General features: G+C 43.3%; 1 protein-coding gene across 2 annotated transcripts in view; it reads left to right on the top strand.

Annotated features, from left to right (window-relative positions):
* dlg2 (discs, large homolog 2) overlaps positions 1-24,564 on the top strand; it is a gene marked incomplete at its 5' end in the record, with an annotated part of 390,565 nt that overhangs the window by 76,813 nt on the left and 289,188 nt on the right. For both annotated transcript variants that reach the window (XM_083926483.1, XM_083926482.1), the window contains one exon: positions 22,097-22,248. In XM_083926483.1, coding sequence (XP_083782609.1) covers positions 22,097-22,248 — 152 coding nt within the window. The remainder of the gene's footprint in view (positions 1-22,096; positions 22,249-24,564) is intronic.

Here is a 24,564-nt window from a genome sequence, read left to right as displayed (position 1 = left end):
TTAGACCAAACAAAAACATGCCTTAGACATTACAATTCTGAACATTCTGAACCTCTCTCATCACAAGGTCTCTAACACAGGGTACAGATGCACAAATATGCCATTATACCATCATGAGTTAGCTATTTGCATTATCCATTAAAAAGGTGAGACAGAGGAGACACTGAACTGTGTCTGACCTGACAAAACTATGATTATGAATTACAAATATCCCAAATTCCCACAACAGTCCCCCCTTTGAACATTTTATGTTCACTACAAAAGGAAATTTGTAATTGATCTATATTTTAATTTTTAGAAATTTTTTAAATAGCATGCATCTAAACTGGAGAAAAAGCCTTTTATTTTATAGATGAAAAGGGTAATTTGGTTAAAAACAGTGATTGGAATAGTCACAAAGGTAATTATCATGTAATAAATGATTGAGGTGGAAAGGAACAAACGATGAATAGCATAATACAGATAAACCCCTTTCTCTCTTTCACTACCACAGGCCAGAAATTGACCTGATGGCTTGAAACATTCACCCTGAAGGGGAAAAATTATAAAATATGATTAAAAAGAAGGTGCGGATACAGCATACATGTATTTGGCCAAACTTCTAACCACAGGGCCCCCACTCACCGTCACCGCTCAGCAACTTTGTAATTTCTACAGCCCCCTTGACAAAGTCTGTTGTCACTCTTCACCGGGTTGAGACGAAGGATATCTAAACAACCCCCCCCCCCCCCCTTGTAGCGGTCTGGTCAAGCTGTAGAGGGTAAAGGAGCTAAGGTCGGACAGGCAAGCAGGCAGACCTGAGTGAGACAGTATGCACACAATTACATGTCATGTTTGCACAAAAGGGTGAGAATTTTATTGTTGTCATCACGAATGTGGTTATAGTGTAATCACACTCTAACATTCACATTTTGTGTTTAAATCAGTTTGACTCAATATCTGAATCCAAAAACGGTGGTACCCATAGATCTTCATCTGGGGTCATGGTGATTCATGGGTACTACCACGGGGTGGAGCTCACTAATGAAACCACGAGAGCTCTGCAGCAAGGCAGCACGCAACAAATGACCAACAACATTACCACCACCACAATCAACACAGGGAGTAATAGTCTGACAGCGGTGGATTTTCCATCCCCCCATCGTGAGCCAGGACCAAGGTCCCAGCCGTCATGGGCTTCTGAGTTTTGCTTTTCTCTCAACAGTTCATTCAAGTGGGCGACAACATGAGTCAAATTGTCACCTAATGCAAGCACATAGGTGCAGCATTTTGTCCCAATAATGTGGCACACACCCCCTTGAGAGGCAAGGCTGTGGGTGTGTGTGAGGTTCAGTCTGTCCAGGTAAGGGCCCACGTTCTTGCACTCAGGGTTGGTGTAGGCAGCGTTCCATGCGCTGTTGCACGTGGCGCTCACTGTCTAGTTGCAAAAGGACGTGCCTAGATTTTGGTCAAGTGATGTGACTGCACAAACCGTGTGTGGTTTCACCCTGTCTCAGGGAATTGCCTTCGCTCAGACCAAATCCCAGTTCGCAAAGGCCGACCGAACAGGATTTCAAACGGGCTGAGATTATTTCTGGACCTGATTCTCCCCCTCATGTACATCAACACAATGGGGAGGGCCTTTGTCCAGGGCAGTTTTGTTTCCTTACAGCTTTTAGCTGGTTGGTTCTTTAGGGTCCCATTTTCTAGCTGCAATCCCGCCTCAGGTCAAAACCGAGACTGATGTTTTTAAGTGCAGCGTTTACAAAAGGGGTCCCATTGTTGCTTGATATCCGTAAGGGGACTCCCCATCTGGGAAGTATCTGTGTTAGTAAGGCTTTTGCCACTGTTGACGCATCTTGCTTTGAAGTGGGAAAAGCCTCTACATACTTTGAGAACCTGTCGACCATGACGAGGAAAAATTCCTTTCCTTCACTTGGTGTTAGTTCTATGAAGTCCATTTGTAAGTGATCAAAAGGTCTCGCCGCTGGGGGATGAGTGCTCTGTTTGACCCTAATGCCTCTGCCTGCATTGTTTGTTGCAGAGATCACAAATAATTTTGTATAGTGAGAAACCCTTTTGTGAACCAATTTCTTTAAATATCACGTGTCATCCAATGTCTTTGGATATCACATGTCATCCCCCCTTTTGACGCGTGGTCTTGACCATGCGTCAATTTAGCGTAATGGTGAAACAAATAATCCAGCAAACAGGGCTTGTCATTAGGCCCATACCAAACGTTTTGTTTCATCACACTGCCAGCTTGCTTCCACGCCCATTTCTCTTTTGGTGTGGCTCTGTTCTGCAGCTCTTGTAAGTCTGCGTATTGTAGGAATTTTACACAATACTTTTCAGAATTTCACACAAATCAAAAGGACCTAACAGAGTTATATATTGCGTAATTCAAATTCTACAGGAGGCTTTCTGGAGTCAGCAGAGTCGTTGGTAGTTTAGTGCGCCAGCAGGCATTTATTAGCAGAAGAACATCGGATGATACAGACGTCTGGAGAAATGTTCTATTCTCTATCTAGAGTAACTGTGAGCACACAGTACCCGTGATCAGAGGCAAGAAGTTCTGATATCTATTCTAACTACTCCAGCATATAAACTTGTTACAAAGGCGTGGTTATGTGTGCGCTTGTGCGTGCATGTGTGTATTTTAGAAACAGCCGTCAGGACACCTCCATCTCGACTCCCAGGCGTAGGGGTTCCCTCTGTGTCCACAGGAGTCTTCTTCTTTATCTGTGAAGGATACAAAACACGGACAGCAATTCTCCTAACTCTTACGCTATCTGCCAGATTCCTGTTCGAGCGCTGACTAGTTCTTTGTCTTTGTGACCTTGACTTGTTCCTGTGCAGAGAAAGCAGATACAGATTGAATCAAAAGTTTATGTGCTATGCTGGGAACAGAAAAGTTTGAGCTTGAACTTATAATCACTATCACACTTTAAATGATCATACCTAATAATCACACTTATCACATTCTTATTAATCATTACTAATACACACGCTAACATATGATTATTAATTGAATCATTGATTATCATACTTCTTATTAATCATTACTAATACACATGCTAACACATGATTACTATACTTCACACATTGATTTTTAATTCTTCAATTCCCCCTGTTGATCACTCACCAGAGTGATCATTCCTCCGAGACCACAAAATCCTGGATGTCTAAAGTGATGCCAAGTTCCATAACTCTAACAATTATCAAACCATGCACATATGAGATAGATTGCCACTAAAATAATGAATATTACAAAAAACACACTAAGTGTCCACACACACAATGTTTTTTTTTGTGCTCTCTTTTTTACCCTATTTATCCACTCTATATGCTGTGGTGTTTTTACTAATGGTGTATGTGGGTCAATCATCAATGGGGCCGGTACTGGTCCTGACCCCCCTTGGCTTCCTGCCAATGTCTTTACCCAGCCTCGGAGTTGAGTCACGTAGGACCGTGCTAGCCCTGGTGTGGCCCCTGGCTGCAGCGATTCCTGTTGTCTTGGTCCGGGGATGGTGCGACCTGTAAATAACTCATAAGGGGTAAATTTCTTTTCTCTGTTCACACTAGCCCTCTTAGAGTATAATGCCATAGGCAAACAGTCTAATCATGATAAACCTGTAGTTGCCATCAACTCTGAGCAACGCTCAGGGAATAAACTTGCACTACTCAAAGTGACCTATCACTGAAATGCACCTTTATCTCTCTTGCACATTAAAATCCTCATAGTGTATTGTAATATAGTGTTTATCTGCGATACTGTGCTTTTATTTTATTTTATTGTTGTTCATATTTTGTATTTTATATTTTATCTTATTTTTAGTATTTCTGATTGTTTTGTACCGCTGCTACGATGACCTAATTTCCCCTCAGGGATAAATAAAGTTATCTATCTATCTATCTATCTAGCTATCTATCTGTCTATCTGTCTACCTATCTATCTATCTATCTATCTATCTGTTCACTCTCTTTCCCTCACCATGCTTACAAGCTGCTGTCACTGCCATCACTTCCTCTCGCTGAGCTGACGGTTTTTCTGTCACTTCTCCTGTACTTAGTGTCTCAAACTTTCCCCGATCTTTGATAACCACTGCCCATGCTGCGCTTAGTCCTGCGCTAATCTTTTCTGAAACAGCAGCCTTATACATACAAGTCAATGTCTGGTCGATCCTGTGATTTTGCATGCAAGTCGGGTCTCACTATAATGGCTTGCGTTGTCAGTGGAATGCAGTCATGTGGGTTTTCGTCATCTGGAACTGCTAAACAGCTCGCTGCATTAACTCCTTTGTGTGTGTACATTATATTTGCATCTAAGCCGTCCTCTACTTTTCTCAGTCGAGAGCCTGATAGAGTAAAAACGGATGATGAGATTAACGCTATTACACTATGCCTGGTCAAAATTTTGAGTGGATGCCTGGATTACCTTTTTCTCTAATTCTGATTGTGAGGTGATGTGATGAGTGATCTTGTACACCTGTCCTTCTTTAGAGTATGTGACTGCCGGGATTGTGGTTTGTTCCCAGTCCTGTAACTGAGATGTTGTTTTTACCATGGGCCCTAAATCTTTAGCTTGACTTCCTGCTCCTAATGCTAAGCTAATATGGGGTGTTGCAGTGTCACCCATGTTGTACCACTCTGCCTGTTCTGCAGTGAGCAGGACTTGTGCTACTACTCCTTTCTTTGATACATATGTACTATGAACTTTGGTCACTTCTGTTTTTGCACTATTTGGTCTTATTTACTTCTATTTATTCACTCCATATTATATTATTACAAAACAAACAAAACAAGAACAACTGCACCATGTCATGTGAATATTTATATATGTCTATTTCTATTTCTTACCTTTTTAAAATTTAACTTTATTGCTTATTTTTTGCTATTTTTTATCTTATTTTGTAATATTCTGTTGGTGCTGTGACAAAAGAATTTCCTCCTCTGCGGGACATTAAAGGTTTTCTGATTCTGATTCTGATATATATATATATATATATATATATATACAGTCCAAAGTCAGTGTCCAAGGGGAACTCTCTACTTCCCTAACTCTTTCCTCATACACTTCTTCAGTTTGGGTGCGGTCATAGAGAAAAGTACAGTGGGGAACGTCAGGGACCGGTTCATATGGGTGCACTGAGTGAATCCACGGTGTCCATTGTTGATACAGTTTCAAAACATTGGTAATTGGCGGGTCTGGGTCCTCTTTCAATTGAGTCCAGTAAACGTTGGCCGACTGTTGCTGCTGATCAGGATCTTCCCCTAGGATCCATTGTCCAATGTTACATCTTGAAGTAATTGTCTCTGAACAGTCTATTTTTACCCTATTAGGGAAATGAACTTGCACCCCCTGTGGGCCACATAGGATATGTGTGTATATACATAGCTTTGATGAAACTGGTAACCAGCTATTTTAGTGGTGAGGGGTTCTGTGAAAGGGAGTGGCATTGGCTGTCCTCCAAATCCCACAAGGTCTATGGAATATTTGGAGAGCTGTTGACCGAACTGAGGTTGTATCAGAGTTGAATGTGTTGCTCCTGTATCGACTAAAAAGTTCACTTTTCGTTCGTTCACTTCTCCCGTAGCAAGGAGTCAGCCTCTCCCCTTGCCCTTGACCCTGGGCACCCCTAGTATTGGTCTGGATACCCGGTGCCTTGGGGCGACTGGTTACCTGGGGCCAGTTGTGGTTGTGATGGCACCTGCTGTTGTTGCCGCTGTGGCAGGGGTCCCCCTCTTGGTAGACCTCTCTGGTTTTGTGGACAGTCTCGTGCCCAATGTCCATGACCTCCACACACGAAACACCCATTGTCCCTAGCCCCCGGTGATCCGCCCCTGCCCCTTCCATAACCTCCTCGAGGATTAAAGCCTCGTCCTCTTCCTCCTCTATAATGTGATTGTGGTGGGCCCCATGGTCCTGGTGGGTTCCATGGTCCCTGGGGAGGGGGTCCTGCATAGAATTGGCCTGCAACTGGGGCAACTGGAACTGGGGATTCCTATTGGCGCTGGCTCGGCCTGTTGTTGGTTCATCTGATCTTGTGTCTTTGCATTAGCTGCTTGTTTGTGGCTTGTGCCTTCCTCTCTGGCTTTTGCTAACTGTAATTTGGTCAGTTATATTTTAAAATTCTCTATCTCTGTTTTGCTCGCAGCCTTTCTTTCATCTGCTCTACGCATGTGATGTTGAAGTGTCCTCATCCATATGTGTGGAGGCTCTGTGTCTGCTCTGGGGTCATCCTCCATCTTTGCCTGAACTTCCTTATCTGTTCCTTTCATAAGTGCAGCTTTAAACATTGATCCCTGCAGTGGATCTGACCCTGGGTTTGTTCCTGACCTTTCCTGCCAGTCTTTCCTGCATCTAAATCTAATTGGTCTGTTGACCCTTATCCGTATTTCTGTCCAAATAATTATTAGTTCTGTAGGAAATGCTGCTACATTTTTAACACTGTTTCAATTATCGCTCTTTACCACTTATTTAGTTTGTACTTATTTTATTTCATATCCTGCTAAACTGCACGCTGCGTATTGTTGTTTATCGTATATATCTACGTTTAACCACTATGTCCGTTGCACTCTGTCACATTTAGTTATTGTTTGATTTATTTTACGTTAGCTTTATTTTATTTGATTATGTTTCTATGCTTGTTGTTACTCTGATCTTTTCCCACCTTTGTATTGAAACTGTTGCAAAATAATTTCCCTCGGGATAAATAAAATAATAAATAAAGCTTCTTGAATCTTGAATCTTAATCCTCTCACATCACCTATGATGGGATACCGTGACTCTACTAAGGAGCTTTTCATAAAATCTAATGTTTTAAAATTTACGGACATAGTCAAGCTAAAAATACTTGAAATCTTATTCAGAGCTGTAAAAAAATCTTCCTACAGGTATTCAATCTTTATTTAAATTAAGAAACAATTGCTATAATTTAAGAGGACTGCTTCGATTTGAAACAAGAAAAGTAAGAACTAACATTAGACAAAGATGCGTGTGCGTGTCCGCGTCCGTTATTGGTGTAAAAATGTGGAATGACCTTAATGATAAACTGAAAGTAATTACAACACGACCGATATTTAAAAGACCTTGAAATTTGAAATAATTAATGCATATGTATAAATGTTATAATTGGAAAAGAGCAAAATAAATAAATGAATAAGAAAAGGGAAATGTTATTCATTTTAATACATGGAAATGAGAAAAAAGTAAATCTTATTCAAGCAAATATGAATTTTGATTTTGCAGATTTTGATTTTTGCTTTGTGAGTATGTGTATGTATGTTTACATGTATAATATGTTTAAATGTATATAAAGTAAGTAAATTATTTCATTTATTTAGGTATAAATAAATATACTTTTAATCAAATATATGTTTAATCATAAGTAAATACGTTGTGTTTAAACAGTCAGAACTGTGATGTTAGGGTGGGCTAATAAAAGCAATCCTTTTTTGGTTGAAATTGTCAAAATATTATGTCATTTTATTTAACATCTGATGTAGAACCAAAAATAAAATTCATTCATTCATTCATGGTGAGCTCTGTGCCTACGGTTAGACCAGCTAATTTCTGTAACCATATTCCAGCTCCGTCACTAAGTGGTGGTAGTTGTGCATTCATGTGTTCCTTGTCTGCTAAACTAAATTGTTTATATATATCGGTGGTCCTGTCCCTAGTCTTAGTTCCTGGTCCTCTGCTTCCGCATTCTGACCATCGTATCTCCTCTTCCTCCCCCTCTGAGCCAGAACTCATCATACTTTTTTTTTAGATTTACGTGTTTGTTTTTAAATCCCTGTCTCTTTCTCCCGTGTTTGTCGCTTTTCTGGCTTCTACAGTCATAGTCAGAGTGGTCTGAGTCAGTTAAGTCAGTCTCAGGTTTGGGTTTTCCTGCTTTGTGTCGCTGTCGTGTGTGTTGCTGCTCCCTCTATTTCTCCCTCTAACTCTTCTCCTAGTATTCCTGGCTTCCCATGTTCCCTTTCATACTTTTTTTTCTCATACTGTCTCTCCGAAAGCCCCTCCTTTCTGTTGTGCCCTCTCATGCAATCTCTCTTCCTCACATCGCGCTCCTCACTGACGCTGTCTCTCCTCCTCCCACTGTCTCTCCTCTTCTGTCTGAAGTCTCACCCTCTCAGAATCACCTGTTATTATACTATAGTCTTTCTTCCCTCTTTTTGTATCCTCATATTCTGCGTTTCTTCTCATTCTTACCTTCATACTTTCTTCTGCCTCAATCGTAGGTAACTGTAAAGACAAATCTGGGTATATTCTACTTGCTGAAGGGGCTGATGGTGACGGGGGTGGGTGTGGATAGGGTGGGGGTACTGTTTCTGCCTCCTTCTCTTCTGCCCTATTTCTCAGCTGTCTCTACACTCTCAGCGGCCAGTCCGGCCATATGCAAATCTGCTCTTCGCTCCTCCCTCTTCTCCTATTCCTTCTCCTCCTTCTTTCTGTTATGCCACAACCTACTCAGACCATTATTTCTGTTTCCCACTACTTCTTCACGTGCCTTGTCCTCCTCTAACTGAAGTATTTTTTACCATATTCTCTGGCTCACTTCACCCGTCCTGCTACTCGCTGCCAGTATTCATCCCAACCTAATCCTGGGCCTGTAAATTACCTTTAATATAGCACATCATATTCCCAAAATGTGTAGTTGCATTTTCATGAGAAATCTCTTACAATTTGTTTATTTTTACCGTTACTTCCTGTTTTTAGGCTTGTGCTTTTATTTTGATAGAGTGTAACCGGAAAAGAGAAAAAAATAACAACTTTACAAGAAATTAAGTGTATTGCAAACGGGTCTATCAAAAGTGCAAAAACTTAGGGAAATGTAAACCGCGTTTGTTTAGCACCTGGCTGATAAGGGCACAAGGTTTGTCATCATTTTGTTTCATGTGGTGCTTAATGCGTTATCAAAACGGGATGTCCTTGTGTTGCTTTGCATCGTTTTATACAAGTCTATTTTAAGCTTTTAATTTAATCAGTAACGCTGTTTTGGAGCGATTCAGACTATCTATCTTTCTGAAGGAGACAATTATTTCATTACACTGCTGCTAGTATTTAATAAATACAGCATTATTTTTTGTGTGCATTAACAATCTTTGGAAGTTAAAGCTGCAAACTGATATAATAACTGTTATAATATCATTTTTTAAGTTAAATATGTTTGTTTATTGCACTCTATTCTGAGTTTGTAATTAAGATAAAATAGGTTTAAAGGATATGTCATGATTGTAAATGACAATTCATTTTCTGTAAAAGGTTAAAAACACACTATTTTGATATTGTTGAACATGATATTATATAGATGGTATTATTTATTTATTTATTACATATTATTTTTGTTTCATTCCATAGCTCTTACTCTTATTGTTCACGTTGTGTTCACGGTGTGTTCAGAGTCTTCAAGGTGTCAAAAGATTCAATGGAGCAACGGTATCATCTATTTTGCCCAAAAATAAACACTTGTGAACCATCAGTTAAAGAGTCCGACCATCAATCAGCCGGGACTCTACAGGGCCTGTCATAGTTATTTCAGCTGTTAAAGTACTATTCACAGGTATTTATTTATTCTTTATTCACACACACTCGTTATCCGGTCAGTGGATCTAGTCCCCAGTGATCCTCCCCCCACTCAAGCTTCTACTCTACCGTGATAGAGCTGAGTGAGACGATATAAATCACTACTTTTAATGACCAAAAGCCGAGTGTCACAGCCCCGTTATTTATGTACCCCCAGATAAGAGAAGACCAGTGGTGAGTTTAATCGTCAGGCTTTTCTGTGATGTCTGCAACAAGCTTCTACTGACAGTGTTTCACCATCAGCGGCTACAGACTGGGTGTATCCACCATCACAGAAACCTACTCGCACTTTTATCTGTTTGTGTTCTCTATTATCCTCGAAACCTCCCATACAACAATCCCACAAACAAACAAAACTTTTAAGTATTTCTTACACTTTGGTTCCCAGAACCTTTAGGTCCCAGACCTACAATTTTTTTTCTTTGGTTCCCAGAACCTTTAGGTCCCAGACCTATGGTGGCTTTCTAGGCTCACCTAGGGGCTATCCCCCTGTGGCGCTTTTAGTCCTTAATGCCAAATGTATATTCGAGGGTCTCTACAGCCTCCGGCCTTTCTGCGTTCCCTGAACTACTTACTGAGCACCGTTTATGCGCCTAGGACCTGTCGGGATTTATGATCCCAACACTCCTTTACCTTTTACTTATACTGATTCCAAATCAATTTAACAGGCCTTTTTTCAATCGTCAGTCCCCCGGCTAAATTTGGATCAAATTAACCTCTAGGAAACATACTGACATTCTCCACCAATTTAGATTTTAAGGCCGAATCACAGTCTTCACTTCTTAAGAAGAATAGGTGACTGCTTACCTTTTGTCAGTGATGGGCCCTTGTGGAGAAGTTCAGTCGGCCCCAGGAGGTTCCCAGTGACTCCGCGTGGTCACCGGTCCAACCTCTGCAGCTCCTTTTACCTGAGCCTCCTTGTCAGAATCACGTCCGGGGTCACCAAGTTTCTCTGTAGGAATTTTACACAATACTTTTCAGAATTTCACACAAATCAAAAGGACAGAGTTATATATTGCGTAATTCAAATTCTACAGGAGGCTTTCTGGAGTCAGCAGAGTCGTTGGTAGTTTAGTGCGCCAGCAGGCATTTATTAGCAGAAGAACATCGGATGATACAGACGTCTGGAGAAATGTTCTATTCTCTATCTAGAGTAACTGTGAGCACACAGTACCCGTGATCAGAGGCAAGAAGTTCTGATATCTATTCTAACTACTCCAGCATATAAACTTGTTACAAAGGCGTGGTTATGTGTGCGCTTGTGCGTGCATGTGTGTATTTTAGAAACAGCCGTCAGGACACCTCCATCTCGACTCCCAGGCGTAGGGGTTCCCTCTGTGTCCACAGGAGTCTTCTTCTTTATCTGTGAAGGATACAAAACACAGACAGCAATTCTCCTAACTCTTACGCTGACTAGTTCTTTGTCTTTGTGACCTTGACTTGTTCCTGTGCAGAGAAAGCAGATACAGATTGAATCAAAAGTTTATGTGCTATGCTGGGAACAGAAAAGTTTGAGCTTGAACTTATAATCACTATCACACTTTAAATGATCATACCTAATAATCACACTTATCACATTCTTATTAATCATTACTAATACACACGCTAACATATGATTATTAATTGAATCATTGATTATCATACTTCTTATTAATCATTACTAATACACATGCTAACACATGATTACTATACTTCACACATTGATTTTTAATTCTTCAGTATGGTGTTACAGTGGGCTGGAAGTGATAGCAAGTTGTGTTATCAGCGGTAGGATGTTCTTCTATTACATGGCGATGTGATGTGGCAACAGCAAAGCATCGAGGAGGGAAGCGACCAAGTTGTGATGGGTGATGGGTTTGCCAGATGCAGTGAGAAAATTTCGATTTGCCAAAATTTGTCCAAACGAGTGGCAAACCCCCCATGCATATCTGCTATCTGTGTTAATAGTGACAGTCTTACCTCTAGTCAATTTGCATGCTTCAGTCATAGCCACAAGCTCAGCGGCTTGTGCTGAATAGTTAGACGGGAGAAGTTCTGCCAAAAGTGTTTTGTGTAATGTGGTGACTGCAAAACCTGATTGGTTAAGGCCTTTTCCCGGGTCCCTTGATGCTGAGCAGCCCACAAAAAGCTCCATGTCGTGGTTGGTGAGTGGTGTTTCGCGAAGATCAGGTCTGGGGGAACAGATTTCATTTATAATAGCCACACAGTCATGGGGCTCCTGTTTCTCAGAAGTAGGGAGCAACGTGGCAGTATTGAGTACAGTGCAGCGCCGTACAGTGATATTGGGCTGTTCCAGCAGAATGGTGATGTATTTTAACCATCTTGCGGAGGACAGATTTTTTGAGGTTTTTTCCTCTAACAAAATCACTAAGACTGCATGTGGGACTAACAAGGTTAGTGGAGAGTAACCGACAATGTCGCGAGAAGCTATGACTGCCTTCTCTGCAGCTGCCACAACTCTAAGGCAGGCTGGGACACCGGCTGACATAGGGTCTAGTTTGAATGAGAAGTATGCAACCTTTTTTTTGTTTTGTTTTTTGCCCCCCGTAATCCTTCAGTAAGACGGAGGTCATGTAGTGTCCCTTTTTATCAACGGTTTGTGTAAATGGCCGGTTGCAATCTGGGAGGCCCAGAGTGGGTGGTGTCTGTAGAGCTATCTTTAGATCGTGGAATGTTTTTTTCTGCATCGGGCGTCCAAGCGACTTTGTCCCGTGCTGCTAGACCCTGACCATGAGCAATGGCCACCAAAGGTGCCTCAATGCTTGCATAGTCAGGGATCCACTGTCTACAGTATGATGTCATGCCAAGAAAACTCATAACATGTTTCTTTGTGATTGGTTTTGGGATTTCTTGGATGGCAGAGATGCACTTTTGGGAAAGTATTTTCCCCTCTTGCGATATAATGTGTGTAAGCAAGGCTAGCGTGTCCGCGACGCAAGCCTCCTGTGTAGGAAAACAAATCATTAATCTACATGTGCCAGCAAGGCGCTGTTTTGTGGCAGACTTAAGGACTATAAATTCTCACGCTGAGTAGCGTTGAGGATGATTGGAGACTCTGACAGCCCCTGACACAGTCGGGTAAACTTGATGCTTTACCTTAAAATGTGAATGCAAACCAAAGTTGGCGTATGGGGGCGTATGGGGACACTAAGGAAAGCGTTAACCAAATGTATAACAGAAAGCCATTTACTTTCAGGTGGAAGTTGTGAAAGAATTGTATGAGGTTTTGATACTGTAGGGGCACGTGCATGGATTGCTGCATTTACCACCTGCAAGTCCTGGACGAACCCTTCACTCGTCTGGCGTATGTGGATGCCATTTTTTTTTTTTTTTTTCACCGGACATACTGGCGTGCGGACTGGTGAGTTCTCACAGTGGACGATGATGCCTGCCCTGGGGAGGGCCTCAAACACCGATTTGATGCCCTCCACAGCCTCTTTTCGTAATGGATACTGTCGCTGGCAGGGCCTATAAGGATTTTGGGGTGATTACAACAGGTTTTCTTTTTTTTTTTTTTTTTAAGCAACCCTACATTGTGCCGGTGTTGTCCCCACACTTGCGGTGGCACTCGTTTCAGTTCTGGTACGTCAGTGACATTATTAATCATTATCTTTCCGTGTGGTGCAGTGAAGTGTGATGTAGAGTATACCTCTGGGTTTTGAAGTTTAAATCTCGACCGTTCTCAAGAGCAGCAACTGCCTTTTGAATTGTTACTCGATGCACCTTTAAACCTGATGATGCTCAGTTGCGGGGTCGGCCGTTTGATTCCATCCGGTCGCCTTGATGCATTTTGTCAACCAAGGTTCCAGATTTTGCGGCTCCTGTGTTTTGATCAGGGAAACATACGGGAACTGCGGCACTTGGAAGGAAACGTTAGGCAGGCACACAGAAATTGTACAGCGTGTGTTTTCCCAATACAGGCATTGCAGTTCTAAACTGTCACACAGAGTACTTTGTTTAAACCATGTTTGTTCAAATAGAATATCTTTCCTTAAACAGATGTGTGCAGCACAATGTGCTGCAGTGAGGCTCGAGTGGGGGAGGAGCCATAGATAGTGGTAAGTAGCCGCATTATCAGGAGAAGTCAGAAAGGTTTTAGTGTATAGATCATTTTTTAATTATGGTTAGGCCATTCGAGCCTGACTTAATGTTTATGCCTAACACACACATAAGATCTCTAGCACAACTCCTGCTCATTTTGGGTGTTGTTTTGAAATCGGTGTGTCGTATTACAGATCCTGTCGCTCCAGGATCTACTAGGGTTGTGAGGGGTACGTCTGCAACAGTGAGTGTTAGTGTGGGTAGATTCTTATAGGCAGCAAAGTTTAGTGAAGCATACATTCCTGCAAAATTTGTGATGTGTGTGTGTTTTCTAAGCATTCAATAGCCTGAAGTACGAAATTTAAACTGTGTCGTGGAGAGAATGTGGATGTGTTGGTGTATTTACGTGTTCCGTTCGGATGGCCTGTGTCCGGTCCAGATGCGTCCCTTACTCTCCCCAGCCCTCCGCCCCTGTGTCGGAATCCCTGGCGGTTGGTCTGCCATTGTTCACGCTCTGGGCAGTCGTTTCGCCAGTGTCCATGCTTTCCGCAGATGAAATAGCTTCTCGCCCCCTTGGCCCTAGGCCACGCCCTCTGCCTTTTTCACGACCTCTGTGGTGATCGTCTCTTTGTGGTAGGTCGGAAATGCTGGCAAAAAGTCAGGAGCTCCGCTGCATATTTCTGTCCTCCATCCTTGACCTTGGGGAACAGGGCGGCAGTTTTTTCATGTTCGTCACGCCGTTCAGGTTTTTGCTCCTGGTGTAGTGGGAGCCAGCTCGTGCACGTAGGTGGGGGAGTTGTGTAGATGATCGCGATCGCCGGGGGCCGAGTCCTCTGCCTCTTCCCCTGGATCTGCCTGTCGTGGTGGCCGGCTGGCCGGCTCTCCCCTCACCAGTGCAGCCAGGTCGTCGAGGGGGTAGAGGGGTTGGTGCGGTTGTGGTGCAGGCTGGGCAGCCTCTTGGATCTGGGGCTGAGCCTGCTGAGCCTGCTGAGCCTGCTGCTGGTTGGCTGGTTGGGGAGCCAGCCTGGTCGGAGGAGCCGAGTCGAGGTCGAGGGTCGCATCTAGTTTAAGACACAGAGGAGGGGGAGGAGAGGTTACCCTTTCCCTGCCTGTCTGCTGCCTTCTGTCTCTCAGCCTGGCTTCCTGTAGCCAGCTATCTCATCGGCCCAATCAACTTTGAAAGACTCCTTTCTTCTGCCCCTCCTGCTCTTTTGCTTTTCCCTGTCATCTTTCTCCTTCTGCCTGAGGTTACTTTTCAGAATCCAATTGTCTGAGACTAAAACTGCCTGTATTGGGAAAACCGCACTCAGTGGCCCTAAATTTTAATTGGTCAACGCAAGATTCACCGTAGTTTTGTTCATGTACTGGAGATTTAGGTTTAGGGCTACGCCTTCGTTGCGTTTGCTTTGAGTTGGCCCCATCTCGCTTAGTTTAGGTCTGTGTAGAGTCGCACAGGCGTGTCAATTATGTGCTTCATTGTTCCTCTGAGGATGCTATTTCTATGTTTCACTGGTAGTAAGTTTGGGCCTAGCTTACCTTGGTTATGCTAAGCTCGTCTTTAGTGATATTGAAATCAATTGAACCGCTAACTCTTTAGCTTTAATGCTAGCTAGTTTAGCTTTAGGTATATTGGTAATGCTACTTAGGTTATGGCAATACCCACAGTATAATTTTGATATGCTATTTTTCTCAATGCTAATTAGCCTAGCATTAGCTATGCTAGTTATGCTAAGCTAGTCTATGGTAAAACCCACAGTCTAAATTGATATGCTAGGTTTTTTGCTCAATGCTAATTAGCTTAGCATTAGCTATGTTAGTTATGCTAATTTGTGCTCCTCTTCTTGTCTCCTTGCTCTCTCCTCTTCTTCCCGTCTCCTCCTCTCTTCCTGAGCCCTTTCCTCCTCCATTCTAGTCCTTTCACCTTCCTCCCTTTGCCTCCTTTCTTGCTCCTCAAGCCTGCTCTTTTCCTCACGCTCCTCTTCTTGTCTTCTCACCATTTCCTCTTCCTCAGCTCTCTCTACTTCCTCCCTCCTTATCCTTTCCACTTCCTTTTCCTTTCTAGCTCTCTTCGTATCCTTTCCTCTTCCTCTCGTCTAATTTTCTCTTCCTCAGCTCTCTCTTCTTCCTCCCTCCTTATCCTTTCCACTTCCTTTTCCTTTCTAGCTCTCTTCGTATCCTTTCCTCTTCCTCTCGTCTAATTTTCTCTTTTGGACCACAGCTGAGTCATATTAACCGTTTTTGTACTCGGAACCATGAAAGCCAGCTGCTCAACATGCTGATAGCAGTTTGCCAAGGCACATACATTATCTCAATTGGTCATCTGGTCAGTCAAAACATGTCTTAAACGAACGCACACACATACGCACACACACACACATACGCACACACACACACACACACACACACACACACACACACACACACACACACACACACACACACACACACACACACACACACACACACACACACACAGGCCTGCAACATTCATTCCAATGCAAACATTCTTGATAAAAGTGGGTCAGTCAGTGATTTACCCATTTTTACCCGTTCAAAGATTTTCTAGAATCCAGTTTATGGATCTACATATATATCTATGGGTTACAGATTTTTTTTACACATCTATATATTTATTTATTTTCGACAGTAACGTTACCTTATTAATTGTTGCTTTACATATCGTACATGCAGTGGTTATATGAGTATACATATGTATATATATTCCTGTAGGAGTTTTCACAAGCGGAGTTTTCACCCTACTGACTGAATTACTTTATTTTGTTTCTAGTTACTTATTGCTGTAAAAAGGCGTAGGAAAGGGAGGATAGTACTGTTGATGTGACCTTGAGCTAAAACAAAGCCTTTACACACTCTCCTCTTTCCACAGCTGTCGAACATGCACGCACACACACAAAGATGGGGTAGAGAGGGAAAGAGAAAAAGGGGACGCACATGGGAACAACACACATATAGACTTACAACAAACTATCTACCATACTGTCCGGAATCACCTCTTACTTTGCTCATGAGCTAACCGGAAACGTTGCTGTAATTCACCTCAAACAGACTCGAACTGTGAGACAACGTTTTCACAAACCAGTACTACTAATCAGACTCGAACTGAAAAGAGAGCAGCTGATCAGACTGCTGGCCGGCCCTCGCACAGACACTGTACGTCAAAAAACAGAAAGACTCGAACTTCCTGCAGAGGAGGGTCCCGCACCCTTGTCTTCTAGGGCCCTAGTGGACGTCAACACACAAACAAATGGACTCGAACCATTTGCGGAAGAGGGGCTGGTAACCCTCGTCCTCTGGACGTCAACAAACAAACAAATGGACTCGAACCATTTGCGGAGGAGGGACTCTCACCCTCGTCCTCCGGACGTCCTCTAGACGTCAACCACCAAACAAATGGACTCGAACCATTTGCGGAAGAGGGACGGCACACTCATCCTCCAGACGTCCTCTAGACGTCAACAAACAAACAAATAGACTCAAACCATTTGCAAAGAGGGAGTGGCACCCTCGACCTCTAGACATCAACAGAAAAAAACAAATGGACTCGAACCATTTGCGGAAGAGGGGCTGGTAACCCTCGTCCTCTGGACGTCAACAAACAAACAAATGGACTCGAACCATTTGCGGAAGAGGGACTCTTACCCTGTCCTAGACGTCACCAACAAAAAGAAACTCACCGGAGATTATTGAAGAGATCCTCCACCGAGTTCAGTAGGCACCAGTAGTGAGAGGACACTCCTGCTGTTGGACGTTAGGCCCCTACTTCTCAGCTGAATTTGTGGCGAGGTTGAGGAAGGAGCTTCACTCCACTGTGCACAGGTTTCACCGTCAGTCCTGTCCAGCATGTGCCTCTCACTCCGGGTGCCCACCCAGGGACGCCAAATTGTTGTGGAAATGGATTCTTCAATAAAGATCAACAACCAGGATCAGCTTTTTCTCCGTGGTTTATTTTGCCAAAGCATTTTCTTCTGCAGACGAAAATACTTTCATCCCCACATCCTCACAAGTTAGAGTCTAGCAGGGAATGACAATTTGCCAAATCTCGCACAGTCTTTTAGTTAGAGGGACAGGACGCCAATAGCCTTGGTTGGGTGACGTCTTTAGACCAAACAAAAACATGCCTTAGACATTACAATTCTGAACATTCTGAACCTCTCTCATCACAAGGTCTCTAACACAGGGTACAGATGCACAAATATGCCATTATACCATCATGAGTTAGCTATTTGCATTATCCATTAAAAAGGTGAGACAGAGGAGACACTGAACTGTGTCTGACCTGACAAAACTATGATTATGAATTACAAATATCCAAAATTCCCACAACACTATGGAGACGTATGTTAATGATTCCCTCAAGTCGGGGATTATTCGTCCTTCCTCCTCTCCACTGGGAGTGGGTTTTTTCTTTGTGGCCAAGAAGGACAAATCTTTACGACCATGTATTGACTACCACTGTCTGAACAACATGACTGTAAAAAATAAGTACCTATTACCTCTGATCAACTCCGCGTTTGAACCACTGCATGGCGCCACCGTGTTCTCCAAACTGGATCTCTGCAACACGTATCATCTGGTGCGGATTAAGGAGGGAGTGAGAGTGGAAGACCGCCTTCAATACACCCTTAGGCCACTTCGAGTACCTGGTGATGCCTTTTGGACTAACTAATGCCCCTGCTGTATTCCAGGCCTTAGTTAACGTGACGTTCTCCGTTACATGTTGAACCGCTTTCTGACAAGATGGTGCCGTGCTAGTGGCAGCCTATCGTAGCAACTCCTGGTATTTTGTAGTGTTTATTCAGTTTTTATTGTGTTTTTAGCATATTTCTTCTATTTATTAGCTGTACCCTGCGCTGTGGATACACACTGTCCACACACTGTCCACACATCAAGATGTTTATCCAACGGTTTGGATATCTCTTAGTTAGCTTTTTCATGCTTTGGTCTCTCTTGCTCTACAGCCGGCATTGTTTACAGTCGCGACCAGCTGATCGCCCTGGGGCCCCAAACCCTCTTCATCGGGAAGAGACCTACAGTACCGAAGGAGCTAAGGAGGAGACGGCGAGGCTGCAGAGCAGGCGTTAAACAGAGGAGGAAGTTTAAACCCTGCATCCCGGCAGTTATTACTGGAAACATAAGGTCCCTGGCAAATAAGATGGACGAACTGGAAGCGATCGCCATCCCCGGCTTCCACACGGTCCGAGCCGACAGAGACACCACCACGAGTAGCAAGAAGAAAGGAGGAGGGCTCGCCGTGCTCGTCAACAACAGGGGTGTCATCCCGTGCACATTTCCGTGAAAGACCGGTTCTGCAGCCCAGACATCGAGCTCATCGCGGTCGGACTGCGTCCATATTTTCTGCCAGGGGAGTTTACCAGCGCCATCACCATAACTGTTTACATTCCGCCATCTGGACGTGTGACGTCATCAACGCTGCGACCGCGGCACTACAGACGAAACACCCCGGAGCATTCGTCATCATCACAGGTGACTTCAACAACGTCTCTCTCTCATCCACTCTCCCAACGTTTCACCAGTTTGTCAAATGCACAACAAGGGACAATAAAAACCATAAATCTGCTGTATGCAAATGTCAAAGAGGCATACAGCTCCACTGCCCTCCCTCATCTGGGAAGGTTAGACCACAACCTCGTCCTGCTCTCTCCATCATACAAGCCTGTGGTTCAGCAGCAACCAGTGACAGTAAGAACTGTGAGTAAATGGTCTCCTGAGGTCATGGAGTCACTGCAGGGTGCCCTAGAAGCCACTGACTGGGATGCACAAACCACACAGCGAGGACATTGATGGCATCAGTGATTGCGTCTCTGATTACATTGGGTTCTGCATAGACAACACCATCCCCAGCAAAGAGGTCCGCTGTTACCCAAATAACAAACCCTGGGTTACCAGCGATCTGAAGGCCCTACTCAATCAGGTCAGGGGACCATGCAGAACTCAAGCGTGTTCAGAGAGAACTTAAACACAGCTTCAGGGAGAGCAAGGAAAACTACAGAAGAAAACTGGAATCCAAACTGGAGACACCAGGGATGTATGGAGGGGGATGAGTGAGATTACTGGCTTCCAGAGAAAAGGAGGAGGAGGAACAGCTGAGAGAAATGAAAAACGTGCGAACAAGTTTAATCTGTTTTTCAACAGGTTCGACCTCAGCTCCCCCTCCCCCACCCCCCTGCTGGCCCCAACCACAGACCGTCTCACACCCCCCTCCCCCAAAGCCCTTGCACTTCCCCCACTGCTGCCTACAAACTTCTGCAGCAGTCACCACTCTGCACTACCACCCACCCCCGAGTCTGGACTTAACATCCCAGCCAGCCAGGTGAGGAGAGAGCTGGAGAGGCTCAATCAGAGAAAAGCTGCTGGACCGGACCGCATCAGCCCTCGCGTACTGAAGGCCTGTGCCGGCCAGCTTTGCGGAGTTCTCAACTACCTCTTTAACCTGAGCCTCCACCTTCAGAGAGTGCCAGTGCTCTGGAAAACATCATGCCTTGTTCCAGTGCCCAAAAAATGACATCCTGTGGCACTGGATGACTACAGGCCGATTGCACTGACCTCTCACAGGTCATGGAGAGGCTGGTTCTTTCCCACCTCAGACCCCTAGTGTGCCCATCACAGGACCCCCTACAATTTGCATATCAGCCCCATGTTGGGGTTAATGATGCACTCATTTACCTGCTACAGGAAGCCTGGACAATGTCTCTCGTCTTCGTCGGTTGGCTGCCGTTTTTGGTCCGTTCCGGCATTTGCGCTCCGTGTTGATTGTTTTTGTTAATAATTGTTTCTTTGTTTCTGTTTCCCTCGCCCGTCTAGTCTTTAGTTTAAATGTGCGATACTGTACTCTTATTGTAGTTTATATTTTGTATTTTATATTGTATTTTATATATTGTATTTCTGATTGTATTGTACCGCTGCTACGATGACCTAATTTCCCCTAGGGGATAAATAAAGTTATCTATCTATCTATCTATCTATCTATCTATCTATCTATCTATCTATCTATCTATCTATCTATCTATCTATCTATCTATCTATCTATCTATCTATCTATCTATCTATCTATCTATCTATCTATCTATCTGTGTTTGTTTACCTGGATGACATTTTGACCATTTCCAAGGACGTGTCGGAACACGTCAATCATGTCTGCCAAGTCCTACAGCGTTTACAAGAGAACCGGCTGTTCCTCAGGGCGGAGAAATGTGAGTTCCATGTTTCGTCTGTGACTTTCCTGGGGTACATTGTGGAGAGTGGGCATGTGAAGGCAGATCCGCCAACGGTCCAAGCAGTGGCCGACGCCTTCTTCCAGGAAGCAATTACAGCGTTTTCTGGGATTTGTTAACTTCTATCGTCAATTTATCCAGAACTACAGCCAGGTGGTGTCCCCAATGACCAGATTAACGTCTCCTACTACTCCCTTTGTGTGGTCATCAGCTGCAGAGGATTCTTTTCAGACTCTTAAGAAGCGCTTCTCCTCCGCCCCTGTGTTGGTCCAGCCCAACCCTTCGTGCCAGTTTATTGTGGAGGTGGACGCCTCGGACCTGGGAGTGGGTGCGGTTTTTTCGCAACGAGCAGTGAAGGATAACAAGGTTCACCCCTGTGCTTTCTTTCCAAGAAGCTGTCCCCGGCAGAGAGAGAAAACTACGACGTTGGGAACCGTGAGTTACTGGCCGTCAAGTTAGCTTTAGAGGAGTGGCGGCACTGGTTAGAGGGGACAGAGACTCTGTTTGGGATCTGGACCGTCAAGAAGAATCTGTCGTACATTCAGACGGCAAAGAGACTTAATTCTCATCAAGCCCGGTGGGCTTTGTTCTTCGGACGATATAACTTCTCCCTGACTTATATTCCAGGCAGCAAGAACGTCAAACCAGACGCCCTGCCCATTATATATATATTTTTTAGCATTCCTCAACTCTCCCAGTGATTTGTTGCTCCTATCCCAGCTTTTCTGGAACGTGTTGCAGGCATCACATTCAAAATGACTGAAAATTTGCAAAAGAACAATAAAAGTTTATCAGTTTTAACACTAAATATATTGTCTTTGTAGTGGATTCAATTGAATATTGGTTGTAAAGGGTTTGCAAATCATTGGATTCTGTTTTTATTTACGTTTTACATAATGCCCCGACTTCATTGGAATTGGGGTGATACTGTATATATATAAATAGTTTAAAAGGTTGTTCTTATTTTTAACCTCTGGAAGAGCAGTTTATAGTTTTGTGTTTCCATTATTGCACATTTAACTAACATTTTCATAAGAACCATGGCTGCTTTCAGAAAATTGAAATTCATATCCAAAACCTAACCTTATCAAAATGAGAGTATCTCAGTGTTATAATTTGTATGTATTGTACAATTGTTGTAGCACTAATTGAGGTTTAACTGGTATCCATGTCATATTTTATGTGTGGAGAAGTTAACTAGCACTTGAGTCACATACTATCTCTTTTTCCACAGATATCCAGGAGTTCTATGACGTAACGCTGCTGAACACACAGAAGAGCTGTGAACAAAAGCTGGAGGAGGTCAACCACATGGCGGACAAGTGGGAGAAAAGTGTTTCTATACAAAACTCTGAGCTTGCACTCACTGCCTGTCCATTGGAGGAGGTGAGTCTTTCACAGTGTATCAGCCCAGCAAAACCTTTGACCCATCTGGATTGAAGAATATTCTGTATGACTAGGTTGTCTTCTGAAGCCATTCCAAATGTGCAGAGGTAGAGCAGGTGGAGACATTTCTTGCAGGCAGCAGCAGTAACAGCATCAAAGCATGAATCAGCAGAGATGCTGAATACGAGGTTCAGAGCCTTTAAATAGACCTCTAAGTCACTGTAGGGAGATGTACTGCTTTGGTGAGCTGTCAGCTGAACAGCATAATGTCTTGTCAGAAGCAGCGGTCTTCTTTCTGCTGCTTGAAGCTTAAAGTATAGCATTTTAAATAACAGACCCATTAGTAGGGTTGAAACAATTACTTGAGTAACTCAGGTTAATTACAAAAAATCTGCCTGGAAAACTCTGCCTTTAGGATTGGTGACAAAGCGCAGCCCTGGCGGAGGCCCAGCCCAACCGTGAACGAATCCGACTAACTGCAGAGAATTCGGACACAGCTCTCGCTTTGAGTGTACAGAGTTTGGATGGCCCTGATAAGTGACCCCCTCAGCCCATACTCCTGTCCCGGGGGACCCGGTCATATGCCTTCTCCAGATCCACAAAGCACACGTAGACCGGATGGGCATACTCCCAGGCCCCCTCCAGGATCCTTGCGAGAGTGAAGTCAATCTGAGGTTCGACTATAGGACGAACCCTCCTATCCAGCACCTTGGAGTAGACTTTACCAGGGAGGCTGAGTAGTGTGATACCCCTGTAATTGGCACAGACTCTCTGGTCCCCCTTTTTAAACCGGGGAAACCACCATCCTGGGCTGCCACTCCCTTGGCACTGTCCGAGACTTCCACACAATGTTGAAGAGACGTGTCAACCAAGTCAGCCCCTCCCAACCCAAAGCTTTCAGCATTTCTGGATGTATCTCATTAGTCCCTGGGGCTTTGCCACTGTGGTGTTGTTTGACTATATCACTGACGTAACTTGAGGTTAGCAAATACATTTTAAATAAGTTATAGATAGTCCTTGAATGATGCAGCTTTTGTTTTTGCTTATCGGTTGTAGGGGACCTTTGGCCAGTGTGAGTATAGACCTTTGGGTCTGTACACATCCTGCGTGTTACTAATAGCATGTTTGACTTGGAATGGGACCGAACAGTTTAGTAATCCACTAGTAATCCTATTTTTTCTACACACTGTTCCCTTATGCATCATACCTGCCATTGTGAATATACATTTCCAAACAAAACATGTGTACAAGGTCTTTGTAGCTTTCAAAATAGCCACTCTGTAACAGCAGGAGCTTTAGAACCACTTTGCTGAGGTCATCCAGAAGTACCCAGATAGGGTTAAGTGAAGGATATTAGAATCGTCCTCAGAGACTGATGACCTCACCGTAAGGTCAGCAGTATGCTTCTGTTATATCCCCCATTCTGTTACCACAAACAGCCCTCTGAAGATAAGGTTAAAGTCCTGTCAAATAATGAGATGGCAGATGGTCCCTTCCAAATGAATTAACAGGGTTCATAGGGGTTATTTAAATATACAAATAAGTAATAAATACATTCCATAAACAGTATCTAAGTTGTTTGTTAGATTTGTATAAATTAAATCTATGAAGAGTTTAGATCAGTAATTCAAAATTAAATCACAGTGATACTTTCAAGACTTGACATGTAACGTACAATAACTTATCAGTAAGTAGTTTTTCCCTTTCCATTTTGAATGACAATTGCCATAGGGATGTCTTACGGCTGCACAATTAATTGAATATTAATTGTGATTGCTATTTTTGGCGTCATATAATTAAATGATTATGTGCAATTTAACCGGTATGTATACATCTGTATAAGTGAAAGGAGTTTATAGTATATATCTATTTTTTATCTTATTTTATTTTTTATTTCTATTTTGTTTTTAATTACTGAGTCACTTTTTTTCTTTCGTAAGTACTTGAGCTGCTGTAACCTGCGGGATCAACAAAGTTTATCTCATCTTATGATTGTCATTGACATCTTAAAATAATGATCAAGTGCTTCCTAATCTAACAGCCAGTTACCATGGGGCGATCCAAAGTTTTCGCTTCATTTTTCAGGAGCTGTCATGCTGCTGCACACACCATGTAGCAACTGAAATGGTGAAAACTTGAATGTTGCGGCAATGTTGTGCATAACAAAATAAGTACACCTAAGAGCCGGACTACCCTAGTCAGAGTTAAATGCCAATCTAAAATAATGCACAAAAAGAAAATCAAATGTCTGGAGCAGAAGGTGAAAAGCTCATCCATTTTGGGTACAATTTTATTTATATTTTGCTACAGGGAGAT

The sequence above is a fragment of the Echiichthys vipera genome (assembly GCF_963691815.1).
Source record: "Echiichthys vipera genome assembly, chromosome: 14".
Taxonomy (NCBI): Eukaryota; Metazoa; Chordata; class Actinopteri; order Perciformes; family Trachinidae; genus Echiichthys; species Echiichthys vipera.
Note: the sequence above shows the minus strand (reverse complement) of the source record. Positions and strands in the feature narration are given on the sequence as shown.